Source organism: Drosophila ficusphila, unplaced genomic scaffold (assembly GCF_018152265.1).
Source record: "Drosophila ficusphila isolate 14025-0441.05 unplaced genomic scaffold, ASM1815226v1 contig_791, whole genome shotgun sequence".
In the NCBI taxonomy this organism is placed as follows: Eukaryota; Metazoa; Arthropoda; class Insecta; order Diptera; family Drosophilidae; genus Drosophila; species Drosophila ficusphila.
In genome coordinates, this window is record NW_025064737.1 from 14689593 (window position 1) to 14709707 (window position 20115).

General features: G+C 42.4%; 1 protein-coding gene across 1 annotated transcript; it reads left to right on the forward strand.

Moving 5' to 3' along the window:
* The first annotated feature begins 4136 nt into the window (after window positions 1-4136).
* LOC108087336 (fibroblast growth factor receptor homolog 1) lies at window positions 4137-8304 on the forward strand. Its single transcript, XM_017184671.1, is given in 3 exon segments — window positions 4137-4248; window positions 4923-6112; window positions 6114-8304. Coding segments are annotated over 2 exon segments (2226 nt in total). The 5' UTR covers window positions 4137-4248; window positions 4923-5590; the 3' UTR covers window positions 7818-8304.
* Window positions 8305-20115: the final 11811 nt, after the last annotated feature.

A 20115-nucleotide genomic window follows, 5' to 3' on the forward strand; every position in this document is an offset into this window, starting at 1 on the left:
AACCTTTTATACTACAAACAAAATTATGAAGATTTATGTAAATTGTCTTAAAATTGAAGATTGAAGGATCAAAGGAGATATTTTTTTTTTATCACTTTAATGGATTATCAAGGATCATCGGAAGAGTTCCTAGGGGTTAGGCACCCCCATAATGATATTCATGAATTTTTTCACTGCGCTCAAAACTATGCAACACATTGTGCAGTGGATTCTCGAGATATTTCATTCGACTCAATTGAACGAATTTAGAACGAGTGCATATCCCGCACTCAATTACATTTCACTTTCCAAGGGAAGGCCGCCACTCAGATACACACATGTGTTCCGGAGCCCCGTAGCCCCTATGCCATGTACCATATAGCCCATACCCCATGCTATATCCCCGGTTTTTCGACCCTTCCTCTCTTTCGGTGGATTATACAATGTGTGGCTGGCGTTCCGTTCAATTTTGTGTGTTTTCTGTATTTGTTTATGCGGCTGCCGCGAAAATACATTGCAGAGATGTGTTCTCCAGCATGTTGAATGGGGGAATGTGAATTCGTTTCATTTGTTCCCTCATTTAATTGAAGAGATTTATTTCGCGGCGTTCGCCTGGTTCTGTTCGGTTTGACTTCAGTTGCGATCGGACTGCGTGCCGTTACAGTTAGAAAATCGGAGGAAAATCGACAGCAAACAAACTCGAATCGATCGGCCAATTTCGCTTAATAATTATGGTTAATAATAATTAGCAACACCGGACTGTGAAAACACATTCGGAGGAAAATAAAAGAGTGAGACAGAGTCAAGTGTGCGGCAATTTCTGCTTCTGTTTCTGTTTTTGTGCTTAAGTGCCGTAAAAATACGTACTAAAACATTTCAAGAATTTTAAGTGGAAAAATTCTCGAATTCTGTGAACTTTCTCAATTGTGTTTTGGTGAAACATTTACATTTTAACCGAAGGCGAGTGAAATTCCGCAGCGAGACGCAAAGACATTTTGGATACTCTGGGCTATTTGGCAACAAGCTTTTTGTTTTGGAGCAACACGCATGTGAGGTAAGTCTTTAAAAATATATACTTTTTGGTACTACTTATACATATGCATCGGCGGCATTGGTTTATTTAGCTTTTTTTGCGTAATTGCGCAAATTATTTGTTTGGTCTACTTTTTGATTGACCGCACACAGCAATTTGACTTTTCACCCAAAGGCCAAAAAGTGTAAAATGTGCTTTGGTTCCATGTTGGTGAACCAAAGCAATTTGTGTCGTTTATCTCGCTGTGTATGTAGTCAATCGTTCAATTATCTCTTCTCTGGCTACCCCATAATGTACTGAATATGGCCAGTTCTCCTCGGACTGAAAGCCCCATAGAATACGTTTTTTATTTCTCTGTTATGGTTCATGCTCAAATTGAAAGCACTTTTCCACAGGGTTCCCATTCTAATTTATATTTATTTATTTGCTTTTACAGCCCAACCGACGCGGCAGAGCTGAGAAAATATTTCAAATTCATAATTTAGTTTTCAGTTCGGTTCAGTTCAGATTTTTTTCCCAGCTTGATATGGGGAATGGGATTTGTTATTAACCAACATGGATTGCGAGCATCTAAAGGGGAACATGCAATATTTTCTAGCCGCGTAAACAAACATTTCAACTTGTCTGCTCTTTGTCCGACTTTCTCTATATCTGTGTGTATATAGCTATTTGTATATATTTATCGCGTATCTGTTTGGTCGGTCGGGAAGCTTTACGATGCCATCTTCTCACTGAATCGGCTTCTGTTTTGTTGCCTTTGGCAATCACTCAATTTGCTCCCTGACGATCATCCTTCCTCACTTTTCCCCCTCTGTGGCCCAAAAACTTATTTATGAATGATAATTAAGGTTAGGTTTGTTTAGCTAATTGTACCGCCGATTCCAGGTATTGTTTCGATCCCAGGTAATCTTATTCAGGAGCAGCGGGATAATCGTTTGATCTTGACTGATGTTTCGAATGGTAATTATTATCTTTTTGTGGAAATAAATCCTTTTAGGAGTGTGTATTACAAAGTTAAATTGTAAAAGCCATTGTTTACAAGCATTTTTGGTAAATATTATTTTTGCAACGAATGGGTTCACTCTTCACCCCAATTATTATTGAAACTACAGTAGAGGGTAAACACAGCTTTGTAAACATTTTCTGAAGTAATCACTTAAATTAACACAATGACTAATTTAAATGCATTCGAAGGAAACGAAATTTCAAAATGTTTATTTGTGTAATATTGCATTCATAAAAATAAAAACCAATCAGGTATGAATTTGGAATGACTAGGGTTTGTGGCTTTGTAATAATGTTTATTTTTTATTTTTTTTTTAAATTGCAACCTCTGTATTTTATGGTTTTAAATATCTGAAAATACTTTTGAAATTCTTAAAACCTATTTGGTTTCACGTTCTCGGATCGGGGTTTTCCTTCACGATTTTCTTCACTCGACCTTTCCCTCCATCGGCATCTTAGTAGAGCTCCCCCATGATATCCAACCTTCCCGCTGTCACGTACTGAGTGGCATATGGTGGATAGATGGATGGATGGGTGGTTGTACAGGGGAGATGGGTGGCTGGAACCTGCCGACGAACCGTGCGAAATTACAGACTCGTGCCGGTCTCCACTTGGTATCGAGGTGGCGGGGTTACCGACCAAGTGCGTCACTTACGGTGAACCCGTGCGATGGAAATGGATGCCAAGTGACCGGCGGTTCAATGCGATAGGAGATGGATGTTGTGTGTACACTTTGCGAATACTTTTCGCACCGTGTTTGTTTATTTTGCGTTCAATTTTGGGCTGCACAGGAAATACTGTATACTAGAAACCTGCGGTCGTTTCCGATGGAGGTGAAGGTCAGTGCGCCTGGGGGGTGAGGAAAATTTTATATTTTGGCAGTTTCCGATTTGGCGGCTGCCTTCCTGGAAGTCCAAATTTTGGATAACCCCATTCCGGCGTCGTTTTCTCGCTGGAGTCGATTTTCGACTTCCCCTCTAAAAACCGACGACAATGTCTGTGCAACACATGTGTGGCACGATCTTAGGTAGATGGATATACACATGTGTACGTTCGATTCTGATGATGTGCCCACATGTTGCAGTCAACAATAGAGCACCAAATGCAAACCGAAACAATATTTGCCCTTGTCTGCGACTCTGACTGTGGGCGTGGCGAAGGGGGCGGGAGGAAGGCCGATGAACACACAGAGACAACACAGTAGTCTCTCCGTTCGTTATTTTTGTTGCTTTTAATTTCTTTAATTTTTTTTCCGCCAGATGTGGGCTGAATGTGACTGGAAAGATCACCAGAACAGCGAGAGAAACTGTGTCTGTTTTAATTAAAGATGAGAGAAATACTCGGGGCAACAGGAGAGATACTCAGATATTCCGAGGGAGACCAGTCGAGCATATGTGAAAAATTAAGGCTGCCGTTGTTGAAAGCGAAAAGATGCGGGACGCAAAAGGCAACGACCAACAAAACAGACCCCTAACCAGAACGAAAACGATACTTTTTGGGGTTTTTGACTTTGAGATACTTGGTATTTAAATGGTTTAAATTGAAAAAAATGGGAAATCCTCAAAGGTTTTTCACTAAACTGGAAGAATTGGGAGTTATTAAAGATTTTGTATACAAAATGCTTGGGTTTTTAAAAATTGAATGAGCATGTCAAAATTCTAAAATTAATAATAAAAAAAAATTAAATTTTTTTTTTAAATAAATAACATAAAATTAAAACATGGGGTACAGAGTATTCTAGTATTTTCTAGAACCTACTTTTTACTCATTGCTCTCTAAAACAAACTGTCTGTCAAGAAATTTCTTTTGAACATTGTTGCCGTATTTAACCTTAAAACGGATATACCCCGCAACTGTAGGTCATGCAGGCATTGGAAGTATAACGGCAAAAGCGTAAGCGACTCGAGGGCCACTAAATTGAGTCGTTCTTTCCCAACGCCGGCGCATTGAGTAGGACAGAGTAGGACATCGTGTGGGAGAGATGGTGGCTAGTGGAAGAGAGAAGGGCGACCCGGGGAGCGAAAGAGAGAGTGCCGGAGAAATAAGAGAGGGCGATATATTGTGCGATCGTTGGGAATCGGAATTGGCATTGGGCATATTTCAGTACATCGGACTACTCAGACCAATTTGGAACAGTTTTCGTCGAGCTCCGTGAAAATTCTCGATTCTCGATTCACAAGTCGCAAAAAGCCAGGGGATTTTTCTTCACCCTTTTAGTGAAACGGAGAAACGTGAGTGACACCGTCGACGAGTTGTGCGAAAAATAGAATAGAACATTAAACAGAACAACATTAGAGGGAGCCTTATATATAGAATCCCCATTGCAAAGTAAACTGACAACAAGTTGAAAAGAGTTTTCTCTCGCCAATTAGGTAAACGAAAAGACAGATCGTCATTTTATGACGGTATTAAAAAGAGTGCTAGCCGAAAAGTCTTTATGTGCCAATAAAAGCTATTTTCAATACCGATAAAATATGCAACGCGTAAAAGATATAAAACCCGCAGTATTTGTTGTTATTTACCGCACTTTCTGAGCTCATTCCTCTGGACCATTTTTTAATTTATGGCACGCGCTGGACGAAAATCGGAGCGGTTGAGAACAAGTTACCGGAAATGTGCGCGACATTTTAATTAAGCTCGCCAAATGGAAATGGCCTTTAATCGAGTCAAGACCAGAAAAGAATCTCCGCAAAAAAAGTCTGGCAAGTTAATTCACGAAAAATGCTTGTAAACAAATTGAAAGGAAATTCATTGACTCAAAAGAATCCAGCGGATGTATCTTGTACACTTCCTATCCTCCATTTACTTTTGCACTTGTTGTTGTGGGTGAAAAGTTTTTCTTGTGTAGCCGCCATAATATACTAAACGGATGTGATCATAAATCTAATCGAATGCATTCTTCCAGGTGTTGCAGTCACATCAAACACGATCCGGAGAATCCGCCCTCCGGAGTTTTCCGAATGATCTATGGAACCTTCGATCATCTACGCCCACGTTTGGAGTTCTTTTGGTGACAAGATGGCTGCCATAAATCCATCAACTCACTGAGTAAATCACACACACGTATGCCCCGCCCCCCCTCCAAGTAATTAAAAGCCGGGCGGCATTGTTTTTGGGGGAGAGAGTATTTCCGTTACATCAACAAGATAAGATAGGTGATCATCACAAGAGGATCATCGCAGAAGCACCAGGAGAAGCATCACCATCACCATCATCGGCATCCGATTGCGATCGGAGTGGAGGCGGAGTGGTGGATCACTTCAAAGGCACACACATGTTGCACTAAAGAGGCAACTGTTGTTGTTTCCATTATAAATTAGAAACTAGAAGATCATCGATCTTCTTCCGGCGCAAGAGCGAAAAAAGCAGAAGGGAGAGCACTGCATATAGAGCGGAGTACTCTAAAGTGGATTTCCGGTGAATAAAAAACCACAGAACACAGCACACAGCATACAGCACATGCGACAAACTCCTCCGGCAACGGAGTTGTGGCAGTTGCAGTTGCACTTTTGAGGGTGCCGTTGTGTGTTTTGTGCCCCCGCCGCAAGAGTTACAAAAATAAATATCCTAAAAATGGCTGCTGCCTGGAGTTGGCGTGCCAGTCACTCAACGATCACAATGACGAGCAGTTCGCTGGCGATATTGGTGCTGCTGCTGATGTGGCAACCACTGTTGCAAGTCGAGGCGCGCCGCCAAATGGCCAACAGTCAGGAGGTGCAAAAGGATTCCCCAAGCGGAAGGCCAAGCAAACCGACAAGTAATCAAACAGCAATGGATTTTGATGATGGCACTGGAGATGATGATGATAACAAACCGGATCAGCCGGATCTGCCGGATTTGCCGGAGAAGAATAATACAATGCCCACCTGGCGGCATCCCAAGAAGATGAGTGTTCTGCAGACGCGACCCTCGGGCTCCCTGCTCGCCTTAAGCTGTCACGCTCTGGGGAAACCCGATCCCAATATCACTTGGTATCGCAATGGAACCGCCGATTGGGCTCGTGGTTATGGGACTGTCAAGAGGAATCGCTGGACATTGATAATGGAGGATCTGGTGCCGGGTGACTGTGCCAACTACACCTGCAAGGTGTGCAATCCCCCTGGGTTGCATTTACCACAACACACAGTTGATCGTGAGCGATCGAGTCAACCATCGACCCATCTCAATTGTCACTCCCTCGAATCTCACACTCGTGGTGAATGGAAGTGGCAAGATGGAGTGCAAGTACCTCTCGGATTTGACCAGCAAAAAAGCGTGGATCTTTGTGCCCTGCCAGGGAGTGACCAACTGCTCGAACAACCGATCGATAATCGCCGAGGATCAGGATCAGCTGGAGTTCGTGAACGTCACGATGGAACAGGAGGGCTGGTACACCTGCATCGAAAGCAACAGCTTGGGTCAATCGAATACCACGGCGTATTTGAGAGTAGTGAGAAGCCTCAAGGACTTGGAGGTGGCCGGTGTTGCCACTGGTTCGCTTCATTCGACCTTCTTCGTGTACATCTTCATCGTTTGCGGATTAATTTTCATCATCATGACCACCTTGTTTGTCTTCTATGCCATTCGCAAGATGAAGCACGAGAAGGTGCTGAAACAGCGCATCGAAACCGTACACCAGTGGACCAAAAAGGTGATCATCTTCAAGCCCGAAGGTGGCGGAGATTCCAGTGGTTCCATGGACACCATGATCATGCCGGTAGTCAGGATACAAAAGCAGCGGACAACTGTTCTTCAGAACGGCAATGAACCGGCTCCGTTTAATGAGTACGAATTCCCGCTGGACTCGAATTGGGAACTTCCGAGAAGTCATCTCGTTTTGGGTGCCACTTTGGGCGAAGGTGCCTTTGGACGAGTGGTCATGGCGGAGGTTAACAATGCCATTGTGGCCGTGAAAATGGTGAAGGAGGGCCACACGGACGACGACATCGCCAGTTTGGTGCGTGAAATGGAGGTGATGAAGATCATCGGCCGCCACATCAACATCATCAACCTGTTGGGCTGCTGCAGTCAAAGTGGACCACTCTACGTAGTCGTTGAATATGCACCCTATGGCAATCTCAAGGACTTCCTCTACAAGAATCGACCCTATGGCAGGGATCAGGATTGTTCCCAACCGCCGCCATCGCCACCTGCTCATGTGATCACCGAAAAGGATCTGATCAAGTTCGCCCACCAAATCGCCAGGGGAATGGATTACCTTGCTTCACGTCGCTGCATCCACCGAGATTTGGCCGCCAGGAATGTGCTCGTCAGCGATGATTATGTACTGAAGATAGCTGATTTTGGTTTGGCGAGGGACATCCAGAGCACGGATTACTACAGGAAGAACACGAATGGAAGGCTGCCCATCAAATGGATGGCACCGGAGTCCCTGCAGGAGAAGTTCTACGACTCGAAGAGCGATGTCTGGTCATATGGTATTTTGCTGTGGGAGATCATGACCTATGGACAGCAGCCGTATCCAACGATCATGTCCGCGGAGGAGCTCTACAGTTATCTGATGTCCGGTCACCGGATGGAGAAGCCGGCGAAGTGCTCCATGAACATCTACATACTCATGCGACAGTGTTGGCACTTTAACGCCGACGATCGGCCGCCTTTCACGGAAATCGTCGAGTATATGGACAAGTTGCTGCAGTCGAAGGAGGATTATCTGGATGTGGATATTGCCAATCTGGACACCCCGCCATCAACAAGCGATGAGGAGGCGGATGAAACGGATAACCTGCAAAAGTGGTGCAATTACAAAACGAGAGGATATGCTTTTGAGCCAGCTTATGAAAAAGATCAAATTATTTGAAAGGGGTTCGCAAATTATTAAACTGTTTAAGCTTGACCTAAGAAAATTCATTGAAAGATCTAGGGTTTCCATAAAAGGATATTAAAAATCATAAAATCATGGGATACCATGAAAAACGAAAACAAAACTATCTGCACTCGAATTTATGTATATAGCTCTCATGTAAGTCTGTATATCCCTAAGATCCCTAAAATACACCAAAGGCGTGAAACCAAAAACTAGAAAGCAGCTCGAATTTAAACCAACTATAGATTTTATTTAAAACATATTATAGGTTGCACTTTAGAAACTAGTATGCATATGAATAAGTTTGGCTTAAGACTCGGTTGTATTGCTGTTGTATTTCGTATTGTACTGATCTTTGTAGTATTTGCAGTTTTATACTCGCTAAATTATACTCGTAGCTCATAAGCACAACAATGTTCTATCTTAGAGTTAGTTGCATGCCCGCAGTGCCTTATGAAACAATAAATGTTGTACGTACATATCCCAAAGAGAATCATAAACCCAAACCCATAACTGAAAAGAGCCGACGAGAGATCATGACGTCTCAATTTGAAAATCTGTGAAAAAAATAACACTCGATTTGAGGCGCACGAGGCACGCGCGTCACTAAACGAAAAATGATGAATGGAACGGCCTGCGGTCCACTCTGTTGCTTTGTTTTTTCTCTCCCTCCCCCTCTTAGAGATATATATATATATAATTTTTTTTTCAGCTTTGAACCGCTGCTGAGGTGTGAGTGGATTAGGGGGGCGGGGGGTGGGGATCTTTGGGGCTTGGGTCGCGGCGTTGGCGGCTCGTTTGTTGACGCGCTAAATGCCAAGAGCGTCGGCGATGCAATTAGACGATAATACAAGGCCCGCAATGGGGAGAAGAAAAATAAGTTTATAAAGTATTGTAATTGCGGGAGATTTGTGGAGTGTCCGATTTTTGGCGTTGTCGGGGGATCCGAGGGGGATTCGCAGTGACCGCAGCAAGCCACAGGCCAAAAGTTGGCCCACTTAGATCTGTGGACCGTGGCGGCGATCCCAGCGATCCGATCCAAACGATCTTGCAACATTGTGTGTGATACTTGTTAGATATATGGGCGTTGGGGCAAATTTGAATTAAAACTTGAGTCTTGATTATGAGCCGCTCTAAGCCAGAGATCAACGGTAATTGCCATGACCTAATGTGGGTGTGGAAGCCAACAGAAGTCTGAATTAATAATGCCTGGGATATTTATTTAGCGATTATCTTGTTGGGGAGCTCAGATAAAAATATTTTTATTGGGTTTGTATTTAAGATATTGATTTATTTATTTATTGCACAACTCATTTGTTCTAAGCTTGTTTTCTTCTCCTATTATTCTAGCACCTTATAAATTCTTAAAGCTAACACCACCGCATCAAATTGTCAAATATTTTCCAACGCCTCTACCATCATGGCCTGCTTTTTGTTTTTATTATTTTATTTTCCATTGACCCACTGGATTATACGACGACACTTCCATCGCTTTCCATGCGTGGCCATCATTAATTAAGCGGGATTACCGTAGAAGATCGCCAACGCATCTGATCGGATGATGATGACGAGCGGCCTGTCCAATGATTAATCTCAATATCTTTTTGTCTAAGGCACACGCTAAACTGCATTTTCGATAATTTATCAATCCGAATGGTTTTTCTCTTTTAAAGGGCCCTAAAATTGTTTTGTCTGTTTATTAATTAGGGCCCCTCCAGCGGTGCGAGTGGGCGTGGTGCGATGAGCGGCTGTCTCCTCCTAATGATCGGAAGTTTGACACGTGTCTTGTGGGGATTCGAGCGTGGGTCTCGCTTTTTCCCTTCCTAACCACATGCAACGTGGGCCGCGGAGACCCCTGCAATTATTGCGTGAATATGTTAATTGAAATTTGTTCATGGAGCCATAAAAAACATTTCACCAACATAATCGATCTGGCTACCTCAGGAAGTCTATGATCAGCTCCAATATGCGGGCACTTACCCACCAGCACCAACATAATTCGCGGCGATCAGCCGGCCATCGATCGATCGCCGGGTCTATAAGTCTATAAGTCTGGTCCGCAATCTCTGCAATGTTGCCTGTCTCGAGTGATCAATTAATTTTTGGCCAAAGTTGGCTATTAATTTGCATGCGCTTTTTATACTCTTTTGAAAGGGGATTGCTGATGTGGTATAAAGGTTTTTCAAATGCTTAAATTTGTAAAAAGTTGGTAGACAACTTTAAATACTTTTTGAGATATATGTTATGTTCCATTTTTATTACATTAGAAAGATTAGGTTTCATTTTAATGTTTACTAATTTTTTTTAATATCTAATAATAATAATATTTCAAGAGCCATCACTAAATAAACAATCAAAATTCTTCTCATATAATTAAATATTATTCTAGTTTAATTTATCGTGAAATTATGGAACAGTTCTAAAATGTTGTTTGCTGTGCTGTTTACTTTAACAATTCAAAAGAAACATAATTTTTCCTCATATTTTAAATACATTAAGGACATTCCACAAAAGGGTATGGAAAACCGCGACTTCCTTGAAACCAACTCCTCATTGTTGTGTTTGCTGTGGTCAATCGCTTTTGGCGATCGGACAGCGCACAGGTTGTCTGGTCGAGAGTGCCTGCTGGTGGACGACTGGCTGCGCTCCATTTGAAACTATTTTAAAAGTCTACAAATTGCCTGTCTAACGTCGATCGTCCAGATCGTGGCCGTCAGTCAGTCAGTTGGTCGATTGCACAGCTTGAGTTTGACCTCGTCTTGGGGCTTTTTGTTTGGAAAGGCGGACCGAAGGCAGAACGATCGGCGTGATTTGGCCAGTTGAGGTATCATTTCGCCACCGACATAATTGGCGCCTTTTGTGGATAAACTTCAACGAGTGGAACAAACAGAGTTCAAAGCCTGACAAGTGCTTAAAGCATTAGATGTGTGTTAGCATTTCTATGGATCCATTATTAATCGCTTTGAGCGCGGCAGCAATTCAAACTGAACCGCACCGGAAACAATAAATTAATAATAATTCACTTTGCTTATTTGTATATTTGAATAAGCAAAGAGATGAATCAGTTTGGCGCACCTGTCAGTGAAATGTTGATTCACAGTACATTCAGCCTTTTCCCTCGGAACTGATTTGCTATTTCTTTGGCGAAGTTCACTGGGGCGAATGAGTAATCTCGAGTGGTACTTCACGTGTTTCAAATGCAAATTTTACGCTCTTTCATTCATAAAACTTCACAAAAACTCGAAAAAACCACAGAAAACACACAACCGATAAAACTGAAACAGTTTCATAACCGGTAAACCGGTTTGGCAATTCTCGGGCTAAAAACTTTGAATGATCGAAAACAAGCATACAAAATCTTTAACGATTTTGTGCCTTTTTTACTACAGCAGCCATGATCACTTGACTTGGCTTACGAACTATGCAAATCCAGCCAGCATTTTGCCATGTGGGCAGCAGTCGAAACCGAATCGAAAAACTGTGACAGAGTCTCTGTCGGATTTTTATGAATGAAAACGAACGTGGAGTGGAGTGGAGGTGACAACGCTGAATGAACTAAACAGCGGATGTGCCTAATTAACATTGCTGATTACATTTTGTGTGTTATTAATTAGAAATACTCGAATGATCGCATAAATTTATGAGTCTATATATTGCATTTGCATTATAATGAGCGAAAGGCACCGGGCGATGAGTTGAGATTCAGTAATTTATTTTCCCGGCTCTCTTCATTTATCTGTCGCCATGGTCCGTGGTCGCTGCATCTGTCGGATTTGTGAAATCATTTTCGTTCAGTTGCACAAAATTATGAGCCCAACAATCCGTGGCGAAATGGTTATGCCCTTTGCCGTATTTCGAGTGTACTTGATTCAGTAGTTGTGGGGAATTTTTAAATGTCAATAAGCTAAAAATTTATAAAATTAAATCACAAAAATTCTTTTTATTTACCAATATTTTTTATATATTTTTTAAGTTTTTAATAAGTTTGTTTAAAAAGCTTAATCATTATTTTGTGTAACACATAATTTTTTTGATGAAAACTGACCTTCCTACATATATTTCCTTAATAAAACTTATTAACCTTGTTAACACCTTTACCTTTTTTTATCTCCTTAAAGGGTATCAATATTAATCTGGAGCCTTAATTTCTGACTTGCTATAATTTCAGTTACCCAATTCCTGGCCGCAGCCTTCAACGATCTTGTATTGGCCCGACTTTTGTGGCCTTTTTTCTGCCGTTGCCTTTCTGCTACTGTTAAACGCGAAATTTATGAACAATTTTCAAAAGAAGTCACGCGTTAAATGTACGACACGAACTCACGCGACATTTCCAGAGGCGGAGACTGGGGGGACTTCACCTGTGGGGAAAGGGGTTGGATCTCAAAGGGGCCGGAGGATGTGGTAGATGATTTCGTTAACGCATTCGGGCCTGAATGCAACGAGAGCCTGGCTCGCAACCCGGTTGGCCTTTTGTATTGCGCCTTGTAATATATTTTATTAACAATAAAATGTTAAGTGCCACAAGCAAGGGGCAGCGGCTGGAGGATTGGCCCCAGAGGGGCTCCTCCAGAAAGTGTTCGGATTTCAAGCCTTCATGCTGGGCCGAGGCTACTGTGCTGCAGCTCACTCCAAAAAAAAAAAAAAAAAAAAAAAAAAACAGAAACAAAAAGAAAAACCAGGAGAGATATAAGAAAAGAAGATAAACTGCGTGCGCACATATAATCGCGCCATGAATCAAAATTACACCAGTTGGCTATATATAGATATCCGGCTAGCTGCAACTGCAACGTGCTGAGCTAACGAGGGCAAAGCTCGCAGAAGGACACGACCACTGGAAGAGCTCTTCACTCCGCCGGTGTCGCCACTCCAAGTGCCACCTGTGCGAACCTGGATCAAAGAGCCACAGCCACAAAGAGCACCATGCAAATGCCAAAGGAGGAGGCAGCATTAGAAAACAGGATCGAAGGTAACAATACCCTTGAGGATGAAAAAACTAGCAGAACATTCTACAATATGGTAGAGAGAAAGAATTGTGGGAAGCTTAGAACTTGGGATCTTTAAAAAACTATTTTAAAGCAGAAACTGTAAATCATTTAAATTAATTTAAAAACAATATTAGGAAAAATATATACTGTCTATTCTATTGAAAATTGAACTGAATTAAATATTTTAATAAAAAAAAAACTAATTTTTACTTTAACATTTTCATTGTTAACCAGTTTCTGTCCAAACCAATAACACCTTTCGCAAAGGAATGAAAAATACTAGAATGGAAACCTAAACCAGTTCTCAATTTTTTTTTTCGGCATATGCAGAATGCCACGACATGCCGAATTCGGTGGTTCGGTGGTTTGCTGGTGGTGGTGCAGCAGTACTTCTGTGGTGAGGCTGCCACCCACAATTGGTCAACAAATAGCGGTCACAATTAACCGTACGATGCAAATGCGTCGCGGGACATTGACAATGCCCATAAAGAGTCAATGCAGATGATGATGATGAGGATGCAAGGGGAGCTTCACTCCAGATTCCCTGCATGAATTCCAGCTCTCTGTCAGCATCATCAGTGGAGCATTTATCTTGCACCCGCTATTGGAGTCCGAGGAGCAGGAAAGGGGCAGGGTGGCCTGGCCCATTGGGTTGGGCCAACGGATCGGAGGCAACAGAAGCAACAGCAGGTGATCAGTTCTGCACCGCGGACCACACAACATTTGCCATGTGCCCGGTCATTTATCTATTTCGGATTTATCATTGATTAATCGGCCGGCGGCAGTCGGAGATGCCAGTAGTCAGTAGCCAGTAGTCAGTAGTCAGTAGTCGGTAGTCAGTAGTCAGAAGTCACTCCGATCCAGTAACCAACCAGTCGTATTCCCGGCCTAATCGTCGGCATATTTGCATATGCCACTTTATATAGCAAATGGTCTAGTCAATGATCGTTAAGCCGACTTTTGACTGGCTATACTCTTCGAAGAGTTGTATTGTTAAATAAGAGAAGGTCTTTGAACCTCTATAAATTATAAATATTTCATTTTCCCTATTTAAAGAAGTAATACTATTTTCTTTTAAATATTTGTTTAACCTAGGAAACCTTAAATAAAATACATCATCCTATAAGGGCCTTGAAATTTAATGTGAATAAATATTTCTATAATCATTGAAATGTTTTGTTTTTATGCTTTACGTACACTGGCAGCTCATACTGAAATTTCCTCTTTAAAGTGTATTTTTGGGAAACAATCAATTTATTTATTTGGGAGAGACCCGTTATAAAGATTAATGAATTATCAACGAGATTCAATTGAATTTGCCCTCTGTCATATTTTTAGGGAGAATAAGTGAAACACATTGTTTGTTTGCCAATTAAATTGTGTCAGTGTCGTTTGCTGTTAGAGAACTTTGCAGTTCGGATTGGGAAGGCGAATCTATTCGTGGTACTTGTTGTGGACCCTCCCCGAATGCATTTATGTTTGTCATAGATCGCGGCTCAATTAGCACACCCGGAGACAGGGAGATGGAGCGACTGCACCTGTGTCTCCGCGCCGACGGGTCAGTCGCCTCCATTTTGGCCAGACCGAGGGAGCACGTGTTAAATGATCCGCTAATTGGCCACAGTTGCCCGACTTCTGGCCACATTCGTCATGGCCCCAAGGGCCGAGAGCTGCTGTCTCTCGCGTTTTTGATTTTGATTTTGACTTGTGACCAATCAGTTTTCGTGCCGCCTGTCAGCGGGCTCTTTTCTGCTTTGCTGACCCTGTTCTCGCGTAATCCTGTCAAGCTGTTAAATTAATTTCTGTGCCCTCGAGTGCAGGATACCAGACGCTATACGAGTATACCACATGCGAGTATCGGAGTTAATGTATACGAGAGAAGTGGCAATCGGCTGTTGCCCTGCCCCCAAGTGCTGCCATTGCGGCCCATTCAATTTCCCCCGTCGGCCGGTCCAGTTTTTCTAGCCGCCACTGGTCCGACCACTGGCAAAGTGTTATAATCCATCATCGTAATCAACGCAAAAAGTTGATAATTGTGCCCGGCCGAGCCCGGTTGCCTCACTCACTCGCTCGCTCACTCACTCACTCACTCTCTGTTTCGGCCAAATAACTGTAACTAATGGAAATTGTAACACTTTGGCAATGTTTTTTTAAAAATGCAAAATTACAACCTCCTTTGGCTCCATTCCCCATGGCACTCTGCCAGCCCCCCAAGTATTTATCTTCGGTGCGAGCCTATTTATGACGCCTCGTGAGGCGTTCAAAATTGATTAGGATTAGGAACGACTTCCAAAGACAGTTATTACAAAAGTCGGGAGGAGGCTTACAGGGGTATATTGAGTTCGATCAGGGTTTTGCCACAGAAGTTAAGATTAAGCTATGTTAGCGAAATGGCAAACAATGTAAATCCTAATCTTTTATGATTGAATAATGATTAATTTATAAAATAGATTGGCGATAAGAACGTTATTTAGAGGCAGTTATAAAACAAAGCGGAAGAAGATTTTGAGGGGTGTACTGGTTGCTTCAAGGACTATTAAAGATCTTTTAAAAAACAGTTTTATTTTGTAAACAGTTTTTGTTTCTAATCTAAATATAATTTGATACAATTTTTAATTTTTTTTATACAAAAGTGTTTTGCTACTCAACAAAATGGGTATTCGAAAGTCGTTATTGAGTTGAAAATTTCTTTAATTTACCCTGTGATTACTGACGGTCGTTGAGTGGAGTTGGCCACGCATTTAAGCCAAATTATCAGGCCATATAATGCCCGACTCCCCAATCGAGATATCCGGCTGGCCGATCCATCAAGATATTGGCTCCGAGACACGTGACTGCGAGTCGCGGAAAATTAGAGCTTGACAAACGCTTGGCCGCTTTTGGCCCAAAACATTCTCACGCAACTCGCGACTCGAGAGGCTTGGTCGCCTGGTCTTGGCCATAAGTGAGACATTAAGCACAGTTTGCAGTCGGCTTGAACTCCGACCCAGGCCATATTTGAGCAATTTCTGGGAGACGAAGAGGAGCGGGGAACTGCAGGTATATAGTATATGACCACGGCATCATTAGGAGTGGAAAACATTTGGCCAGGCACGACCCAAGGCGCTTGATTAATTGCGTTTAGTGCAGAATTTGACTTTTTTGTTGCTCAAATTGCAAGGCTGCTGCAGCGGGCCAAAGAGGCTGAGAGTAATTACCATGCCGGTGCTGAAAAAAAACCACAATGAACTCCGACTCAGTTTCCAGCACTCGATTCTATTTCAAAATGCACTTAATATGGAATTTCAAGTTCAAACATGGCCTATGCTTTTTCTATGCTAACTGATAGCCAGTAAGGCATTTAGCCATTTAGTTAAGCGGCACAAAAATCCATTTGATCTGACCGTTTAGTTCGTTGGCGGATGATGTCATCTGCCGGCTCAAATGGCCCCCGAGAGATCAAAGACTGTCAGATTGGCAAATCTTTTCACAAAATGTTTTGTTGCCCGCTAATTTCAACTTTAACTAATTGAATTATTTATGTGCGATCTATGCAAGGCACGACTGGAAAAGCACTGGAATAAAAAGTTTAAGAGATACCTAAATTGGAGAAAAGATGACAATTTGGTTATCCTCTTATCATTCTATGATATAACGAAGTGTTACGATTACCAATTTGGAATATTAGGCAGAATTTATTGCAGCAGCATTACCAAATTTAATGCTACCCATTCGGCAGTTTTTTAGATACTTTTCTCTAAGTGCACTTACAAAGTGGCCTAACGATTTGCACACCATTTTTGGCTGTTATCCCGCGTGCGTCGTCTGCGTTTCACAGTCAATTTGCATATGTCGATTGTCGTTGCCAGAGAGTTTCGAGTTGCAAGCTGCAAGCTGCAAGTTGCAAGTTGCCTGCCATTTGGCTTCAAATGTGGCCTGCTGCTGATCTGCGTTGTTGGTTGGAGATCTGTGGCCAAATTATGTCGTTATTTGTACCATTTTTGGCAACAGCCTCCTCCGCCGCCGCCGCCATCGCCGTCGATTCATCGCCAATGATAAATTCCATGCACTTAGAGCTCTCCGCAGACCGTCTGTCAAGGAGTATGTCAATTGGCTTGCTAATGGCTGCCAATGGAGCCGAGGCGACTGGGGCCGCAGTAAAATCCTCTTAAAGTGTTGTAAACGATGCTCGGGAGACGGCTAACGAGCCGAGTCGAATTCGAGGCTGCGGAGATCTTGGCATTTATCATAAATTTCATGCCAGTCGCCTCATAACTGCACAGCAACAAATTTCTAAGGGGAGGAACGAGCGCAGGGAGAGGTGGTTTCCATTGCCATGCCCCAAGGCAATAGGAAGCAGCAAAGTGCAACAATTGAATAGATAATAACTCACGCCCCACCTACCAACCCACCCACCCATCGAAGGAGCCAACCAGGCAAACCAACATAATAACCAAAATACTAGCCGAAAGCCACTGACCGTTGACCACAAAAATCCTATATAAAACGGGAAGGGTTTTTGCTAACGGATATCAAGATACTCTTTCAGATACAATGTATCAAATGTATCTAGATGGCTTGAAGGGAATTCGTTCATGTGAATTAGAAACAATGTAGAAAAAGTCAAATTATTATGTAAACTATTTTTTTTAGTACTATTTTTGATTTAGTTTGAACTAGGCTAGTTAACTGTTTAAAAAAGATGCCCACTTATGGGTTTACCAGTAATCAATGTATTATAATATTGGGGAATATCACTTGCTACCTAAGGGGCTAAACACTCAAATATCTTAATAGTTGAAAGAACGTACTAAACTTCACTAAAAATCAAGATACCCTCTCCGTAGCGCAGCAATAAAAGCAACAACAAGGCCTGTTACTGTTTGGAGCTGGCGCTGTCATATTCAAATTGCTAATATGATTGGTGTTTACAGATTAGAAAACAAATATTTCACAAATATTACTACTAATAATTTTGCCATGTAAACATGGAACGGAGGAGAGTTCGGCGCGTTGCCCACAACCGCGATCGGCGTCATTATCATCGTCGTGATGATCATGCCACATGATGAGGCCGTATAAATGCGGCAAGTGTGGCGATAACCTTTTGACTCCGTCGGCGGCGAAACGGGGGAAGAGATCTCGGCCTGGACTCGAGTGGACTGGGCTTCGTTTTGTGCTAGTGCAAAACTGACAAATTGAATGAATAAAAGAGCAACAAGTGGTCTTGCGGCGGGGCTGGTTAAACATTTTGAATGAAAATGCCGCGCAGGCGACTCGATTCGGCCAGAGCATGTGGCATGTAGCTAGCTGGCTGTGGCGGCCGAGGCGCAAAAACATAAATCGAAACACTTGCTGCGTGGCTTACACTCAGGGAAAATCACTCCATTACCATATACTTTTGGCTACTATAAAAATATAATCTAATTCCAACAGAAGTACAAGTGATTTTGTCCAGAAACTTATTTTATGCTGAAAAGTATTTTAAATTTATTTCAACAGAAATTATGGTTTGGTTTTCTCTAAACTTCTTTTAAGCTGATTTTGGGGATCTCAGTTTATTTTGAATCAATTGGTTTATTAATAAGTAAGTACCACTTGTTAATCTAGTATCAAAAAAAAAAAGGCTAACAAAAACTATGTATAAATAAATATGTAATCTTATTCTAATTTTACTAATTTTTTTCTTAGAGTTTCTGGTACCCTCCCTTGAGCTCCCTGCCTCAGTTTCAACCGCCCCCCGTTGTCTCAGCGGGCTGTTGTGTTTTTGTTGCCCATTTGGTGGCTTGGTGCCTTTGGTAGGTGTTGCCTGTGCCTCGAACCCAGAGTTCCCCCACCGCTCCCGTTGCCACATCCAGGGTAAGAGAAAAACGTAAAGTAACCAAGGCGTTCAAAGCCTGGAAATGAAGTCGAAAATTGCAATTCCAAAATGTTTGCCCTCGGCTACAAAGAAACGGGCAACAACAACAAATGTGGAGTGCAGTGCATTGGAGTGGTCAGTCATGTGGCATCTATTCGAATTCGTACACATGTGGCATGGTCCTCCGAACGGAGCTCTTCCTGCCTTTTGGCCTAGCTGGTTGGTTGCTTTCGTTGCAATGTTTTCTGTGGTGTGTGTCGTTTAATGCGTGGCCGCCTCGCAAGGCGCTTTATTAATTCACTCGACGGTTGTTTAATATTTCTACCTTTATGCTATACCCTATTTTTACTACACTATGATGGTAAACGGATCGTTTTTGACACATTTCGATCTTAGTTCGTATTTGCCTATATTTAACTTCTTTCGCGGCTCGTTAAATAAATTTTTTCAATAATTTCAGCAACCAAAAATTTAAGTTAAAATAAATACAGATTATTTTTATTTAATCTTTTCCATTTCACCTTTTGTTTTCCTTAGCTAATTGCAGAACTAAGTTATTTAATGTTAGCATTGCAACTAAATTTTAGCTAAAAATCATAATAAAGAGCATTTATTAATCGACTTTTAATGTTAATTTTTATGCTTGACTATTTTGTAGCGGGTGCGGAGCTGCAATGGTTGTTGTTCCTTTTGTTCGTTTCGTTTGTGGCATAAATCGGCCCCAGGTGTCTCGACGAGCATTTCCCACGGATTAGTGCATAAATAAAGGAGGTCAGAGCGGCCCCAGAGTTAACTAGATATTTCAAATGTTGTGGCACAGGGGTCGTCAATCCCCACCATCCATCCATTCTTCCTTTTTATTTCCACCCCTTCAGAATGCCTATCCTCGCTTTTGGCAATCTGGCCAAATTGCTTTATTAGCCCATGTCGATCGAAATAACAGCTTAATTCCACCTAACTTTCAGCTCAAGGTGGTCCTTTGGCATTTCCTTTAGCTCATTAACACCCCCTGGAAGTCGGGGAAAAAGAAAGATTCAGTTAAAACCACACGCAGCGGTTCTCACGCTGTAAAACAAAAGCAAGAGGTTCGACTTCAATTTAAGATTAGCAACAGTTAACACACAAAGGAATTGGCGGAAAGGCACCGGGATCTCATAATGATAATGCCTTTAATAACAGCGGTCATCCTGCGCAAGGACCACACCAAAACTCAGCCATCCAACCAGCCAGCCAGCTCCGCTGATAAGATGGCCAAGTGAGCGGTCTCTGCGTGCTGGCCAAGATCCCTTCGTCGATAATCGCGCTTTAAGCGTGCGTAAGTCACGTCACACACACTGTAGAATCGGAGTGGCCGCCAGGGGGTTAAGGGTACAAGGGGTTAAGGGACGATCGAGGACCGGGATGATGATCACCCGAAGATGCCGGATCGGGAAGACCTTGCCCTGGGTGCGATCGCGATAAGCGCGAC